The following is a 17829-nucleotide window of genomic DNA, read 5'->3' on the forward strand; positions in this document are numbered from 1 at the left end:
AAGGCGGGGCAAGTTACAGCGAGCAGTCACAGCGAGCGTGCGCAGTAGCGCAGTAGCGGCGCAAGCCCATTTGGCTTCCCCCAAGGTGACCTTCTCAGAAAGGGGAGGAGTCTGAGAGGCAGGGCGACTTTCAGGGGGTGGGGCTAAGACTTAGATGGGGCGGAGCCATCCTACCCTGGTCTCTGCCCCGATTTTAACCCCTTTTTTCCTGGAATTTTTGTTTGTTTGAGACGGAGTCTCGCACTGTCTCCCGGGCTGGAGTGCAATGGCGCGATCTTGGCTCACTGCAACCTCCGCCTCCCGGGTTCACGCGATTCTCCTGCCTCAGCCTCTCGAGTAGCTGGAATTACCGGCGCACACCACCACACCCGGTTCATTTTTTGTATTTTTAGTAGAGACGTGGTTTCACCATCTTGGCCAGACTGGTCTTGCACTCCTGACCTCGTGATCTGTCCACCTCGGCCTCCCAAAGTGCTGGGATTACACGCATGAGCCACCGCGCCCAGCCAATTTTCTTTGTTTCTTTTCTTTTCTTTTCTTTTTGACAGGGTCTCACTCTGTTGCCCAGGCCGGTGTGCAGTCTTTGGCTCACTGCAGCCTCGACCTCCCAGGCTCAAGCGATCCTCCCGCCTCAGTCTCCCGAGTAGCTGGGACTACAGGCGCGTGAGCCACCATACCCAGGTAATTTTTTTTTTTTTTTTTTTTTTTTTGAGACGGAGTCTCGCTCTGTCGCCCAGGCTGGAGTGCAGTTGAGCGATCTCGGCTGTCTGCAACCTCCGCCTCCCGGGTTCAAGCAATTCCCTGCCTCAGCCTCCCGAGTAGCTGGGATTACAGGCGTCCGCCATCATGCCCGGCTAATTTTTTTGTGTTTTTAGTAGAGATGGGGTTTCACCATCTTGGCCAGGCTGGACTTGAACTCCTGACTTCGTGATCCACCCACCTCGGCCTCCCAAAGTATTGGGATTACAGGCGTGAGCCACCACGCTGGGACGCCCGGGTAATTTTTTTAAAAGATTGCTTGTAGAGATGGAGTCTCGCTGTGTTGCCCAGGCTGGTCTTGAACTCCTGGGCTCAAGCAATCATCCTGCTCCGACTTCCCAAAGTGCTGGGATTACAGGGGTTAGCCACCGCGCCTGGCCTTTCTAAGAATTTGTCAGTCTTATTGCTCATCTCTGACGCTTACTGGCTTGAGTCAGGCATTTCTGTCGCACATTGTGCAGTTTGCTGGAGGCTGCCTAGGTTTCCTCACTGAGTGTCCCAGACAAACTGGGCAGTTGGTGAATGAGCTGAGGTGATTTCAAGGGCGGCTGGCAAAGGTGCCATTCTTTTGTTCGTTCATTCATTCATTCATTCATTCATACATTCATTCATTCATATATATGAATGGAGTGGCTACTATGTGGCAGGCACCAAGTGCTGGGATGCTACAGGGAATGAGCAAGTCAGGTGGTCACTGCTCATCGAATTTACTCTCTGGTGGTGGAGATGGGCAAGTGAGCTGACAGCTAGACACTGTGAGCTCTGTTTTGTAAGAGAGGGTGTGCCCAGAAAAGGACACCCAGTCCTTGGTGGCTTTGTTAGCCATTTAATATAAGAAACCATTTCTACTCTGCGCCAAACATTATGGTTCATTATCCCACTTGATCCCCACAGCAGTCCTGTGAAGAAGGGTTTCTGATTTTGTTTTTTCTGAGTTTCCATTTTAGTCATCTCAGCTGCTTTTTTCAGCCCCCTCCATGGATCTGCTCAGAGCTGGCCTTACCTCGGGACTTACCTTGGGCAGGAACCGCCTGGGGCCTCCAAGGCACCTGCCTCTTCCGTCACCCCAGGCGTTTGTGTAGATTGTTAACCTTGCAGGTCCCAAGGTTTCCCAGGAGTGATTTTTTTTCCCCTTTCTGCCTGCTTATTTTTGACATGTGACGTTCTATAGTCTTTGGTTTCCACTCTTACAGCTGATGTGGATGCTACTGGAGACACTGAGATGGCCAGGTGAATTGGCTGGATGAGCTAAGTTTCTGGAGTCCTTGACTGGAACCCTACTATACTGCCCGTGTGGCCTCATTAAAGGGAGTGTGTAGTGAGGCCTGAACCTCTAGGTCTAACCTGGAATCTTCAAGGCCGTATGACCTTGGCTAAGCCCCTCCCCACGTTTGACCTATAGTTTCCTTGCCTGAACCATTAGGGTGTTGAGCCCTCTGATTTAAGATGCTGTGATTCACGTGGCTGTCTTGTGGATAACTGGTAACAATGCTGAGTCACCTTGACTTTCACTGGCACTGACCCTGGACTGAAACAGGGCCCCTCTGGTCTGCCCCATGGGGCCTCTTGGGTCACCCACACTGGCTGAAATATGGGAAGACTGCCACTCTCTCTCTAACTCCCAACTGAATTGTCATCTGAGCTGAAGAAAACTCTTCCTGCAAGGAATGTATTTCTAGAGAATTGGTCCTCTTAGCATTTTCAGGGTTCTTTCATCTCAAAGGCAGATGCACCTCTAGATAAGCAACTACCCTTTTAGTTTGCCCAGGTCACCTTGGAAAAAGCAGTCTGAGGCCAGCATAAGTGAGACCTTGATTTATGGAGGGACTCTTGGTGCCAATGGGCCCACACGCCCTGCAGTCACATCATTCCTGGGCTTCGTGGGGATTTGGGGAGCTCAAAGTTATGGAGGAATAAATTCCTGGGCGGCTGTACCTCCGCCCTGGACTTTGGGATTCCAGAAAGTCACAGCTGCAGAAGGACTTAGAGATTTTCATGGCCTGCTCCTGACATATTTTCCCAAGGTGTCCTCATGATAAGACCCTCGGTTTTTTTGGTTTATTTCCATTCATCTAGAGAGTGACATACTGCTTTTCACCAGACAGTCTGCTAGGCACTATGTTTATACTGAACTTTATCACTTACAACGGTGTTTACATAAACAGTCTCATTTAGTCCTCATAACAACACTTTTGGGTTGGAAAAGCTGCCCCTATTTTCCAGACTTTCTCAGTCTTTGGACAGCAGGAAAACTGAGCAGCCTTAGGTGAGCATTTTGCTTTAGGAGGTCTTTCTCCCCCAAGAGCTGGAAATCACGTCCGGAACTGAAAATTAAAACCAGCATGGCAAGGTGGCTCATACCTGTAATCCCAACACTTTGGGAGGCTGAGGTGGGAGGATCGATCCCTTGAGTCCCAGAGTCTGAGACCAGTCTGGGCAACATGGCGACACCCTGTCTCTACAAAAAAATTTAAAATTAGCCAAGCGTGGTGGTGCACACCTGTAGTCCCAGCTACTTGGGAGGCTGAAGTGGGAGGATTGCTTGAGTGCAGGAGGTTGAGGCTGCAGTGAGCTGCGATCACACCACTGCAACTCCAGCCTGGGCAACAGAGCAAGAGCCTGTCTCAAAAAAATGAAAATAAAAAACAAAATAGAAAAGCATTATGTTGTATCAACTGTCATTTGTACAATCAATTGTAGTCTGGTGTCTTGTAATTTAGGGCAACCTGGATGATTTCCCCCAGCCAGAGGGTGAAGGAGGGTTGGATTTAGGAGGAAATATCAGATGTTGCTTGGGAGATTCATTTGCCTCTGGGAAAAACCCACCTCACAGCAATAGATTGCTGTGGTGGGGGCTCTGGGGCCTTCCATCTAAAATTTAGGATTCTTTTTTTTTTGAGACGGAGTCTTTCTCGGTTGCCCAGGCTGGAGAGCAGTGGCATGATCTCGGCTCACTGCAAGCTCTGCCTCCCGGGTTCACACCATTCTCCTGCCTCAGCCTCCCGAGTAGCTGGGACTACAGGAGCCCGCCACCACGCCCGGCTAATTTTTTGTATTTTGTTTAGTAGAGATGGGGTTTCACCATGTTAACCGGGATGGTCTCAATCTCCTGACCTCGTGATCCGCCTGCCTCGGCCTCCCAAAGTGCTAGGATTACAGGCGTGAGCCACTGCGCCCGGCCAAAACTTAGGATTTTATTTGCCTTTGGCCAGTGGGCCTCGTCCTTTCTGTCTCTCTGGCTGTCTCCTGAGCATCTCCATCTGGGTGTCCCAATGGTCCTTTAAACTCAAACTATCTCTTACGGTACATCTCACCTGAGGAGTTTATACTTCTCTTATTAGCACCACCATCTACCTGATATCCAAGCCAGAAACTCGATGTCATCTTGGTTCTTCTCCCCGCCCCACATCCAACCAACTCCCACCATAGCCTCCAAGGCTCCAGGCTCCCCTGCTCCCCCGTGGGCCCTTCGAGTTGCTTCTGTTCCTGTAATACAACCTGCTCTGTTCCCCACCACATTCCCCACTTCCATGCCTTTGCGTATGTCTGTGTCTTGGATTTGGAGTCTCCTTTCCTCCTCCTTCATGTGGCAGACTTGTCATCATTGAAGACTCAGCTCCAACTTTTTCCTCCCTTAGGAAGTCCCTCCTTGACTGTCCCTATCAAAGTATCCTCTGCATATGCCATCCATGACGCAATACCTGCTTTAACAATGACCCATTCATATGTCTGCCTCCCCAGACTGTGGGCAATTTGAGGGCTTGACCCACTTAACTCTCTTTGATTTTCTCCATATAACTTATTGCTATCTGCAAGTTTGTTTTTAATTCTTTTTTTTTGAAACAGAGTCTTGCTTTGTTGCCCAGGTTTAAGTGCTGTGGCATGATCATGGCTCACTGTAGCTTCGAACTCCAGTGCTTAAGTGATCCTCCCACCTCAGCCTCCCTGGTAGCTGGGACCACAGGCATGCACTACCATGCACAGCTACTTTTAAAAAAATTTTTATAGGCCGGGCACGGTGGCTCACGCCTGTAATCCCAGCACTTTGGGAGGCCAAGGCAGGTGGATCACTTGAGGTCAGGAGTTCAAGACCAGCCTAGCCAACATGGTGAAACCTGTCTCTACTGAAAATACAAAAATTAGCCAGGTGTGGTGGTGGGCGCCTGTGATCCCAGCTACTCGGGAGGCTGAGGCAAGAGAATTGCTTGAACCTGGGAGGCTGAGGTTGCAGTGAGCTGAGATCGTGCCACTGCACTCCAGCCTGGGCGACAGAGCTTTTTTTGAGAGATGGAGTCTCCCTATGTTACCCAGAATGGTCTTGAATTCCTGGGCTTAAGCAATCCTCCTGCCTCCCAAAGTGCTGGGATTGCAGGACTGTGTGTCCATGCCTGAGCTGAACGAGTTTTTTGTTTTTTATTTTTGAGAGGGAGTCTCGCTCTGTCACCCAGGCTGGAGTGCAGTGGCACAATCTCGGCTCACTGCAAGCTCTGCCTCCCGGGTTCACGCCATTCTCCTGCCTCAGCCTCCCGAGTAGCTGGGACTACAGGCGCCCGCCACCACGCTTGGCTAATTTTTCGTGTTTTTAGTAGAGATAGGGTTTCACCGTGTTAGCCAGAATGGTCTCGATCTCCTGACCTCGTGATCTGCCTGCCTCGACCTCCCAAAGTGCTGGGATTACAGGCATGAACCACCGCGCCCGGCCGCCTGGACTGTTTTAAATTTTTTATGAATATATTTATTGTCAGAGCCTCCCATGACGGATGTCAAGGACTCCCAGAATTGGAATAGACGGAATTGGCAAATCAAAATGTCAACCAGCCAGCGGCACAGACCCTTTCTAGCCCCTACTCCAGTCCCATCTACGATCGTTCTCAGAGAAGCCTTGTCCCTTATGCTAGGGCACTCGGTGGTCATCTGTACTAAGGTTCATGGGGATACTGGGGTGACTGATGATGGTAACTGACACATTTGGAGGACGTACTGTGTACCAGGCACCATGCAGAACACTTTGGGTACATGTCCTCTCTCTAATCATTTCAGCAACGGCACAAAGTAGGGATTACTATTCTTCATTTACAGTTGAGGCAACTGAGCCTCAGAGAGGGTCAACATCTCACTGCAGGTCACCCAGCAAGTAGGTCAGCCTTTTCTGAGGCTCCTGGGAACATGGTGGTTGCAGCCACTCTGGTCCACCTGCAGAGGGTGCTGCTGCCTCACAGAACTACCCAAGGCTCCCTACCAGACCTTGCCAACCTGCCCTTAGAAAGGCCTTATCTAAACTCTCTTCCCTCATCCCATGCAAACCCCACCATATAATTAGACTTCTCAAAATATTCTCTTCGAGTGGGATGGGGACAATCACAGGCTACGGTCTTCTCCAATTTCAAGAGCAGCCTCTGTGGAACTCCCGGAGCAAAAAGTCATGAGCCACCCCCACTCCAGATGGAGCTGCGTTTCATACAGCTGAAGTCAGCTCAGCTGCTGGGACTTAGCAAGTGGTCCAGGGCCTTCTGGGGACTGTCATGCTGCTGGCCCTGTAGCAGCACACACACACACATACATTTGGAGCTCACCCACCCTGCTAACCTCTGCCTCACTCCCAGATGCCTGCCATCACCAGCATACTCTCAAATGAGCAGTTAGTTTGTTCCTCTGGATGTGTATGAGTGGGCGCTTTGCAAACACGGTATATTGCCATGATCAAACGCCCTTTCCGGCTCAAAAATCTGGATTTGGAGCACTGTTTCTATCAGAGACAGAGCCATGCAAATGAAATGCAAAAACGAATAGTGATAAATATTCATGTGTAGCAGCTAGATGTCAGCCGACTGGAAACACAAGTCAGAGAGCTGCAGAGTGTTAAAGGCAATTTGGCCTCTTAGGGAGGCTGGTAGCTAGAATGGTTAAGGGTGCAGGCCTTAGGGATCTGAAATCCTGTTATATCAGCCATTTGCTCTGTGATCTTGAGCAAGTTGCTTAACCTCTTTGTGCCTTCATTTCCTATTGTGCAAGGTGGTAAAAAAGAAACAGAGTCACATTGCAGGGAGGAGAATTAAGTGAATTAGTGTCTATAGGGAGCCATCAATCTTAAATTGGTAGTGGAGAGCCCAGCGGGGAGAAGGAAAGAGGTAAAAGATAGCTGTGCCTTATTAGGGGAAATAGATTATGCTTATCAGAATGGGAAGACTTCAGCATACATATGATGTCAAGGATTTCAGGCAGCTCTAAAAATTATTTTAGAATACTGTACATATGTAATTAAATTCTCACTATGTAAAAATTTCAAGCAATATAGATAAAGCTTAAATCCCCTCAGTCACACTTCCTTTCCCAGGGGTGAATGCTATTGTCAGTTTCATGGGATTGCTTCCAGATTTTTTTCTTTGCATGTATTTACATATGTATGTTTCTACAGAAATCAGTGGCTTTGCTTGCTGTTATTATTTTATTTTATTTTATTTTATTTTATTTTTAGACGGAATCTCGCTCTGTCACCAGGCTGGAGTAGAGTGGTGCAATCTCGGCTCACTGCAACCTCTGCCTACCAGTTCAGGTGATTCCCTTGCCTCAGCATCCCGAGTAGCTGGAATTACAGGTGTGCGCCACCACGCCTGGCTAATTTTTGTATTTTTAGTAGAGACAGGGTTTCACCATGTTGGCCAGGCTGATCTCGAACTCCTGACCTCATGATCTGCCTGCCTCAGCCTCCCAAAGTGCTGGGATTACAGGTGTGAGACACTGTACCTGGCTGTTTTTATTTTTAGAAAATACAAATGATAATATACATGTTCTGCAAGCTGCCATTTTTTCATAAAGTGCTGTGTCTTGGAGGTCTTTCCATACTAGTATGCATAGATCTGTTTCATCATATGTGCTGCAGAATATTTAAAAGCAGGGCTGTACCCTGGTTTGCTTATTCCTCAGGCAATTTCTTAAACATGTTTTCCCTATGAGTTTAATATCAATAAACAAACATGTTACTGTCAGTTTCCTAAAATACAGGATTGATCATGTGACTGCAGTGACCTCACACCTTCAGAGGGTTTCCAGGGCACCAACCCTAGTGTTTCCAGCATGACTGCAATCTATATTTTAGCTACTCACTATAATCACAATTTTGCAGACATATTATACACCCGGACCTCTTTGTGTCTCTACTCAGCTTGGCAACCCCTCCTCCCCTCTTTGCCTAATCATTCATTTCTACATTCATTCGGCAGTCATTCATCTTAGCAGAAATGAACACCAGGCCATCCTTGGTCATTCTTCCAGCAGGAAAGATGTGTGTGTGTGTGTGTGTGTGTGTGTGTGTGTGTGTGTGTCCACAGATTTTTGTACCTTATTCATTCCTCCATTCAGCAAGTATTTATCAGGTGCCTATTCCATCAGTGTGCCTCTCTGTTTTCCTGTCTGTCTCCCTGACTCGGCTGTCAGCTCCTTGAGGGATGAGATCATGTCTCATGCACCGGGCTTTCCAGGGAGAACAAACATCCTGGTTCGCCGAGCGTAGTTCCGGATTCTCCTGTTGCCCTGGTGGAATTATTTGTAGGGCTCCTCTGAGCTCTCAGAAATACCCTGGTTTAGATGAAAAATTGTAGGATCACTGGTTTTACACAGCGTACACTCTTGGTAAATGTTAATGGAAGAAAGTGAACGGATGGATGAATGAATATAATTTGCTTTCCATGATTTAGAGATGCCATCTTCCTCCGAGCTGAGGACTAGAGAGAACGCATACTGAGCTACATAGAGAGCATTTCATTATGGGCTTTATTGCCTTAGAGGAGTTTGTAGGAATCCTATAATCGCTAGACATCTTGCTTGCAGGTAGAGGGGATATCTTGTTGATAAGATTCTTCTAATAGGATACCTGACATGCTAAAAACTGACTGGTGCAAAGATAAGGTAACATTTGTGAATAAAAGAATGCTAAACTTGGGTTAGGAAGCTGTTTCTTTTTTCTTTTTTTTCTTTTGAGACGGTGTCTTATTCTATTGCCCAGGCTGCAGTGCAGTGGCATAATCTTGGCTCGCTGCAATCTCCACCTCCCGGATTCAAGCAATTCTCCTACTTGAGCCTCTCCAGTAGCTGGGATTATAGACGTGCGCTACCGTGCCCAGCTAATTTTTGTATTTTTAGTAGAGACAGGGTTTCGTCATGTTGGCCAGGCTGGTCTTGAACTCCTGACCTTAAGTGATCTGTCCACCTTGGCTTCCCAAAGTGCTGGGATTATAGGCATGAGCCACGGTGCCCGGCTAGAAAGCTGTTTCTGAGATGTAGTCAAGAGCAGGAGCTCAGTGGGTGGGCTCTGGAGCCAGACCACTCAGGTATGAATCCCAGCTCTGCCATTTCCTGCTGAGTAATCTTGAGCAAGTCACTTCCTCTCTCTGAGCTTCAGTTTCCTCATCTGTAAGGCGGGGATAACAGCCTCACAGCTTAGTTTTGATAATTAGATGAGATGACAAATGCAAAGTATTAGGTCGAACCATCAAAAACCGCCTCTATTTGACCATTTTGACCTTCCAAATGGGGTTTCATATAGTTCCACCTGGCGGGAATGCAATCAGTGTTTAAGAAATGTTTGGGCTGACTTTTCTGCTTCCATTGCCTAGCTGAACAGATGTTTCATTCTTTTATTCAAAACACATTTGCTGACCACCAGCTATGAACCAGGAATTGCCATTAGTGGGAAAACAAAATATTCCCCCCCTTTTTTTAATTATACTTTAAGTTCTAGGGTACATGTGCACAATGTGCAGGTTTGTTACATATGTATACTTGTGCCATGTTGGTGTGCTGCACCCATTAACTCGTCATTTACATTAGGTATATCTCCTAATGCTATCCCTCCCCCCTCTCCCCTCCCCACCATAGGCCCCGGTGTGTGATGTTCCCCTTCCTGTGTCCAAGTGATCTCATTGTTCAATTCCCACCTACGAGTGAGAACATGCAGTGTTTGGTTTTCTGTTCTTGCGATAGTTTGCTGAGAATGATGGTTTCCAGCTGCATCCATGTCCCTACAAAGGACACAAACTCATCCTTTTTTTGGCTGCATAGTATTCCATGGTATATATGTGCCACATTTTCTTAATCCAGTCTGTCACTGATGGACATTTGGATTGATTCCAAGTCTTTGCTATTGTGAATAGTGCTGCAATAAACATACGTGTGCATGTGTCTTTATAGCAGCATGATTTATAATCCTTTGGGTATATACCCAGTCATGGGATGGCTGGGTCAAATGGTATTTCTAGTTGTAGATCCTTGAGGGATCGCCACACTGTTTTCCACAATGGTTGAACTAGTTTACAGTCCCACCAACAGTGTAAAAGTGTTCCTATTTCTCCACATCCTCTCCAGCACCTGTTGTTTCCTGACTTTTTAATGATTGCCATTCTAACTGGTGTGAGATGATATCTCATTGTGGTTTTGATTTGCATTTCTCTGATGGCGAGTGTTCCCCCACTTTGTGTGTGTGTGTGTGTGTGTGTGTGTGTGTGTAATGGAGTCTCGCTCTGTCCCCAAGGCTGGAGTGCAGGGGCATGATCTTGGCTCACTGCAACCTCTGCCTCCAGAGTTCAAGCGATTCTCCTGCCTCAGCCTCTTGAGTAGCTGGGATTACAGATGCCTGTCATCACGCTGGCTGATTTTTGTATTTTATTAGAGACCAGGTTTCACTTTGTTGGCCAGGCTGATCTCGAACTCCTGACCTTAGGTGATCTGCCCGCCTTGGTCTCCCAAAGTGCTGAGATTACAGGCATTGAGCCACTGTGCACGGCCAGAAAACAAAACATTCCTTTTAAAGACTGAACATATCTCTTCAGCTCTTCAGTAGCACAGTAGCCTGCGCATGGGGCCTTAGCATGCTGGTTAGAGACTGTTAGTCATCTTTGGGTATAACCAGGGCTGTCAGAAAGCAAACTTTTGCTGGTGGAAGGTGAGGGGTCGAGGCCAAGCTGGCGTGGCCTGAACCCAGCAGTTTCCTTAGAGACTACCCAGAGAAGACCTTTGCTTTTTCAAAGATCAGGGCTGAAAAAGAGCCTAGCTGGCCAGGGGGATGGGGTGAAGGTCTTTCACATCAACCAGGCTTGAGACAAGGCTGCAGAGCTGGGCTTTCTGCCTGGGGGCATCCTTTTTCTGCATGTGCAGCTGGAGAAGGGATCCTACATGCTGCCATTTGGTGTCACTCACTGTATTTAGTTGCTAATAACTTTTCCATCAGCCCCTTGGATCTGATACCACTTGGGTGAGGATCCTGCATGAATCTCACTGGTGAGGCAGATGGATTCCTGGCTGCTTTTTGTTTCGGGGGAGAGACCTCCCCCCAACCACTTCCATGGGGTTTTGGCTATGCCAAGGTGTGGCTCAGATCCCATCTGGAATGCTGGAGGAATCTGAGATAACAAGCTGCTCTCGCCTGGGACTCCAAGTACACATTTTAGATTAAATGCAGAATCAGTTGTATCCACAGGAACAGTGAGAGTAAAGAGAGGACCTGGTGGGGTGTTCCCATCTTGACAGTGGGCAGAGGGAACTTGGCCAAAGACAATCACCTTGCAGAGAGAGAGGGAGGTCCTGGTAACTTGGCAGCAGCCATGATTCAGACAAGAGGACTTTCTGGAAGGGCAAGGGTCTGCATACCAGGGCGAGTGATGGTTCGTATCTATTTTACATTTCTCTTTTCAGTATTATAATAATAAACTTTTCTTAACCATTGCAGTCAAACTAGCTGGACTCTGGGGGTTTAAGGAATGTACCTATTTCCATAATTGGCGCTCAGCCTGGCAGAGAAGATTCTAGAACAATACCTTCCAATATGGTAGCCACTTGTGACTATTAAGCACTTAAAATGTGGCTAGTCTGAATAGATGTGTGATATAAGTATAAAATAAACATTAGATTTCAAAGACTTACTACCAAAAATGAGAATGTAAAATATCTCACTGAAATTTTAAAATTTGGATTACATATTGAAATGATAATGATTTGGATAGATTGGGCTAAAGAAAATATATTATTAAAATTAATTTCACCTTCATTTTACTTTTTAAATGTGACTACCAGGAAATTCAAGATCACATTATGTAGCTTGCATTATATTTCTATTGGAAAGTGCTGCTCAAAAGTCTCAAGGTGACACTCAGTGACCCTGAGGTGGGTGATTGGCCTAGATGTGAAAACATCACCAGGATGAACTTATTGAACATCCCAGCATCCATTGGGGAGTTGCAGAACTAGGTGGATCAGGAAATCCATGAAAGATTGGCCTTGCAGTGGCTTGGACCACATTAGTTGGGTATAAAAGGGATTTCAGCAGGGCGCAGTGACTCACGCCTGTAATCCCAGCACTTTGGGAGGCTGAGGTGGGCAGATCACAAGGTCAGGAGATCGAGACCATCCTGGCCAACATGATGAAACCCTGTTTCTATTAAAAATACAAAAATTACCTGGGTGTGGTGGTGCATGCCTGTAATCCCAGCTACTCTGCAGGCTGAGGCAGGAGAATCACTTGAACCAGGGAGCTGGAGGTTGCAGTGAGCCAAGATCATGCCACTGCACTCTAGTCTGGCGACAGAGCAAGACTGTCTCAAAAAAACAACAAAACAAACCCCCAAAAAGGGGATTTCAGAGGCCTGGTCCCCTGGGTTAAGCCTGGGAGTAAGTCAACCAGTGATTTTCATTTTGCAGTGGCCTTTTTAAAACAATGGCACCAAGATATTTGTCCAGAAGCCCAAGATGGGACTAAGGAGTGAGAAGGGCCCCAGGTGTCTCCCAAAGAACTTGGAAGCAGCTTCTAGAGTCAGCAGCCAATCAGGTGGCTCTGTTTTAGGGCCTCAGGAGTTTGTACACAAAGACCCTGTTAGATCACGGTTATGTTGTATGGATTTTCATACCATGGGTCAAATCACAAATACTCGTGTGTAATAGCTTTTTATTAAAAGAACACAGCATCACCCAGAGCAGTGGACATGGCTGGTGACCTGCCCAGACCCTCTTCTGGTTGTGGCAGCCCATTTCTCCAGCCTGTGACTTTGCTCCTAATCCCAGTTGTGATCTTTAGATGGTTGTCTGTGAGCTCCTGGTACCCCCTCGCCCATTCAGAGGGCCACAGTCTCCACAGCCAATGACTGGTGCAGACGGACAAAGACTCAGCCTCCAGACAGGACAGCTCAGAGGTGCCATTTGTGCTCCAGAGCTCTCCAGGGATCGGGCTGAGGCTTCACCTCACACTCTTGTATAGTTTCTTCCCCTTCCTTGGCCTGCTCCCCCAGTTCCCATCTTGGTTTCTCCTGGAGGCTCTTTTTTTTGAGACAGGGTCTTGCTCTGTCATGTGGGTTGGAGTGTAGTGCAGTGACACAATCGTGGCCCCCTGCAGACTCCACGTCCTAGGCTCAATCTATCCTCTTGCGTCAGCCTCCCGAGTAGCTGGGACTACAGGCATGTGCCACCATGCCCAGCTATTTTTTAAAAATTTTTTATAGAGATGGGGATCTCACTATGTTGCCTAAGCTTGTATGGAATTCTTGGGCCCAAGTGATCCTCCCGCCTCGGCCTCCCAAAGTGCTGAGGTTACAGGCGTGAGCCACTGTGCCCGGCCCTTTCTTAATAAATCACTTGTTGTCAAATGCTCATCTCAGGGTCTGCTCCTGTGGAACCCCATCAGAACAACATGGTCAGACTTTATTGCAGGTACTGGTCTTCACCTTTGGGGGTGGCCATGTAATATGCAGTCACTGAGTGTGTGGGGGATTCCGAACCCTCAAGATATCTATGCTGAGAGCCCAGACCCTGTGCCCAGAACAGCAGGGGCTGCAGGACCAGGAAGGCCCAATATGTGGCTTGCCTCACTCCAGGCCATGTCTATGAAGCAGCAAAGAACATCACACCAACAGCCATGTGACTTCCCCTTGGACCATTTATTTCATTGTTCTTTAGTCGAGCTCTTCCCTAAACATCTTTAGATCTCTACCACAGGCTCTTTTCCAGAAATTTGAAAATGTGTTCTTCTTGCCATCTTCACGACACCCCCTGCCCTCTTACATAGGATATTTCAACATCAAGGTGGAAACAGGAACTTAGCTGAGTTTTGCAACAGAGAAGCATATTCTAGGCCTACATTTATAGAAAGTGGGGGTGGGGAAGAGCCATGAGTCCACAGGGGTACATCCACACCGAGGGTCGTCACACTGGGTGGGCAAGTGAGATGGGAAAGGGTGTGTGAGTCCTGGGAGCTTCAGAAACATCAGAAATTACCGACATCATTGGGGAAAGCCTTAGAAAAATCTATAAAGACACACTGTCTGCACGTGGGAGGCGCTCACTTCCCCCTAATGTAGACTAAAAAAAAAGAAAGAAAACCCATAAACCCACATTAACCAAACACACACACACATGACAAACTCTAAGTCTCCAGACAGACACCCTCAAATAGGCACTTGGTGTTTTCAGCTCTGGGGCTGGAGAGATCTGGGGCTTTGGCCTCCAAAGGCAGGAGTTGCTGTCCCCAGAGAGGAGACAACAGCTTCTGGAGGCTCTGGGGACTCACTGGATGGGTACTGGCCAGCTAGATGGGAAGGAGGGCTGTTTAAAGAAGACCCCCTCCCACTGCCCATTTCACCATGACAGTGACTTGCTGGAAGTTTTGTGCCCTGAGGATGAATTTCTGAATATAGTGGGCTGGCATTTCTAAAGAACGCATCACTGAAGGGGCAGGGGCTGGCCTTTAAATGTGAACTTTGCATGTTGGGGACTGATGGGTTCCATGCCAGTAGGGACCAGGTCCAGATTGCTACTAACCACTGTGTTTGCAGAGCCCAATGCCATGCCTGGCTCTTAGGGGCATACAACAAATGTTTGTTGAATGGTTGAAAGAAATAATCCCAAATGAAAATCTTGTTCCTCCAAGAATATAATTACATTATAACCTTTTCATTGGTTATAAATTGGTTCTTCAAAATGGGATTATAATTCCTTTATTCTTCTGGCCCTAAAGGAACTTTTAAAGATTGAAATTGAGTCTTTTCACTTGGAGCCAGGAATGAATCTGGATATGTCCAAATGAGACGGTCTTTGGCAAATGCACTGGTGAATTTCAATGGAATAATCGAACCACCCCTAAGCTGGCAGCTGACCCAAAACTGGCTGTTGGGCTGGAGGGCAGGCCAGGGTCCTTATGTGTTGGATGTGGTGTCTGGGAGGAGGGGCTGGTCACTTATTATGCCCCAGGGAAGGCCTGATTCTGGCTGCTGGTGAACAAGTTCTTGTCTAGCTGCCTGGACAGATGGCATCAGGAATAAAAAGGAAGAAAGTCAAGGCAGTGGGAGGAGGAAGGTCAGGGACTGGCCAGAGAATCAAGGACCAGGCAAGAGAGGATGGATATGGCTGACCAGGGGCATCTTTACACATTGAACTCTCAGGCCACAAGTATGCTGGTCTGGGGAGAAATCCCCATGCATGCGGGGGAACCTGCATCCATGAGACAGATGAGGTAAAAGGAGCATCCCACACGTGGGGAAACCTGCTCAGATGAAATATTTCCAGGAAGGTTCTAAGCTAACTTACTGGACCCTCAGGGAGTGGGGAGGACTAGCCAACAGTGTCCATGCTGCAGAGAGAAAGCCAAGAGGATTTGAGAGATTGGTAAGGAATGAAAAATTGGAGGTGGCCACCTGGAAACCCTAAGGGAGGTGGATTTGAAATGATGATGGCAGTTCAAGATACGTCTAGGGTCCTGGGGTCCTGGGGTCCCTTTCCATGGATTCTACCTTGATTTTCAGAGCATGGCTGCTGGAAGAACTGGCGATCCCAGAATCTCCTTCCCTTCTCCCCTCATTCAGTGTCAGACTAGAGACTCAAAATTCTTTGGGGAACGGTTTGGGCACATGATTTGCTGTGTTTTGTTTTGTTCCTTATGTCAGGGCTATAGAGACACTGGCCCAGCTATTTTCAGCAGGGACAGAATCGAGGCTCACTGGGGATGGCTTCAGAGGACACTGAGGCCCCGCTCAGGGAGGGCAAGGCACAGACACCCCAAATCCCACCCCACCTCCCAAAGGTCTCCCAGCGGGGCTGTCCAGTCCATGTCAGCAGAAGGCTCTGGGCATGTGAGGGGTCTGGAGAACTCAGGGAAGGAGGCGAACACCAGGGCCCCTGGCAGGTCAGGGCACCATGTGCCACCACTTGAAGGTAAAGGGCTTCCTGCGGACGTTGGTGCCGCAGTGGACTTCCCCCAGAAACTTGTGGTAGGCAGAAATGTCGTCGATGAAGGTGCATTCGAGGCCCAGGGGCTCCAGGAGGCCGCGCACGTGCATCTCCAGGCAGCACTCCTCCTCGACCTGTGGCCCGAATGGCTTGGGGATGCCCAGGTCCTTGTCCAGCACGATCATGTTCACCTGTGATGGGGGATTGTGATGGTAACAGCTTCCATTTAGTGAGCACCTACTACACACATGCCTGTCTTAAGCTCACTGAACCCTCACAGCAACCTGTGAAGTAGTAACTGTGATTGGATAGGGACGGAGTGGGTCTAAGTCACTCACAAATGGCAGAGCTGAGGCGGAAAACCAGGCAATCTGCCTCTGTGTGTATGTGTGTGCAAAAGCATTCACATGTCTGTACATGTATGTATACATGGCTATATATGCATGCATCAGTGTGTACATGTACATGTGTATGAATGTGCACACATGCATGAGTATGTATGCATTTGTGTGTGCATGTGTATTTCTGTGTGTGCGTGTGTGTATATATGTTCATGCTGCATGTGTTTCTGTGTGCACGTGTATGTATACGTGTCCACGCATGCACGTGTGTTTATGTGTGCGCATGTGTGTATATATGTGTCCATGTGTGCATATGTATTGTTCTAACCTCTATGTTATGGAAGACTCTCCTCTATGTAACAGGAATCCCTCCTGTACATAAAGGACTTTTAATCTTTTGCACAGCACTTTCCTATCTGTTAAGAAAAAGGGTTCCCAGTATCTCAGTGAAGCAGCTAGGACGAGCATATCACCCCTAGGAGGAAAGGGAGGCCCAGAGAGGGCAAGTGCCTGAGGTGAGGTCACACAGCAGTGTAGCCAGGATTGGGACCTGGGCCTCCCCATTGGACAGCCTCAGTTGAGGGGTCCTTCTGGATCTGGCTGCCCTACACTGGCATGGGGCGAGGGTTGGGGTCCGCAGGGCCTCACCATGTTTGGGAAGAAGGCTCTGGCACGGTGGTCCTTGTCCATCTTGAACAGAGCGGGCAGGTCAATGATGTCCTGCTCTGTCAGTCCCAGCTCCTTCTTGAGGATGTCACGGTTCCAATCCAGGCAGCGCTGGGAAGGAGAAAGGAGGGAGGGCATGCAGGTGAGGGGGACACATACCTGCCACCTTGTCAACCCCATCCCAGTCTGCAGCACCAGGCCAGGGGCCCCGGCACTCCAGAGAGACTTCTAGCACTCAGTGGGCACCTCTGCAGCCTCTCCCCGGCCCTGTCTACCAGGGTTCAGGACAGAGGATGGTCACAGATGTCAGAGCAGCAGCTGCCATTTCCCCAGCACTCACTAGAGCCGGTCCCTGTACTAACTGCTTCCCACACAGCACCTCAGTGACCCCTCGGGCCACCCAACACTGATGATTTTGGTAATTACAAAAGCTAATGTGTACATGTGCCTGGTACTTCTAAGGGCTTTACATAGATTGCTTATTTAAGCTCCAGCCCTGTGATATAGATGCTATTATTATCCCCTTTTAATTTTTTTTTTTTTTGAGACTGAGTCTTGCTCCATTGCCCAGGCTGGAGTGTAGTGGCATGATCTCGGTTCACTGCAACCTCCACCTCCCAGGTTCAAGTGATTCTCCTGCCTCAGTCTCCCAAGTAGCTGGGATTATGGGCGCCCGCCACCACGCCTGGCTAATTTTTGTATTTTTGGTAGAGATGGAGTTTCAATATGTTGGCCATGTTGGCCTTGAACTCCTGACCTCAGGTGATCTGCCCGCCTCGGCCTCCCAGAGAGTTGGGATTACAGGCATGAGCCACCATGCCCGGCCAAAATTTTTATTTATTTATTTTGTAGAGACAAATGT

The 17829-nt window shown here is 48.3% G+C and overlaps 1 protein-coding gene across 2 annotated transcripts in view; it reads right to left on the bottom strand.

Annotated features, from left to right (window-relative positions):
* Positions 1-13657: 13657 nt before the first annotated feature.
* The window catches only part of PADI2 (peptidyl arginine deiminase 2), a 51444-nt gene continuing 47272 nt past the window's right edge, over positions 13658-17829 (bottom strand). For both annotated transcript variants that reach the window (XM_009200358.4, XM_003891202.5), the window contains 2 exons: positions 16950-17078; positions 13658-16151 (listed from right to left, as the gene is read on the bottom strand). In XM_009200358.4, the coding sequence (XP_009198622.1) occupies positions 15918-16151; positions 16950-17078 (363 nt within the window). In that variant the 3' untranslated portion in view covers positions 13658-15917. The remainder of the gene's footprint in view (positions 16152-16949; positions 17079-17829) is intronic.

Source organism: Papio anubis, chromosome 1, assembly GCF_008728515.1.
Source record: "Papio anubis isolate 15944 chromosome 1, Panubis1.0, whole genome shotgun sequence".
NCBI lineage: Eukaryota > Metazoa > Chordata > Mammalia > Primates > Cercopithecidae > Papio > Papio anubis.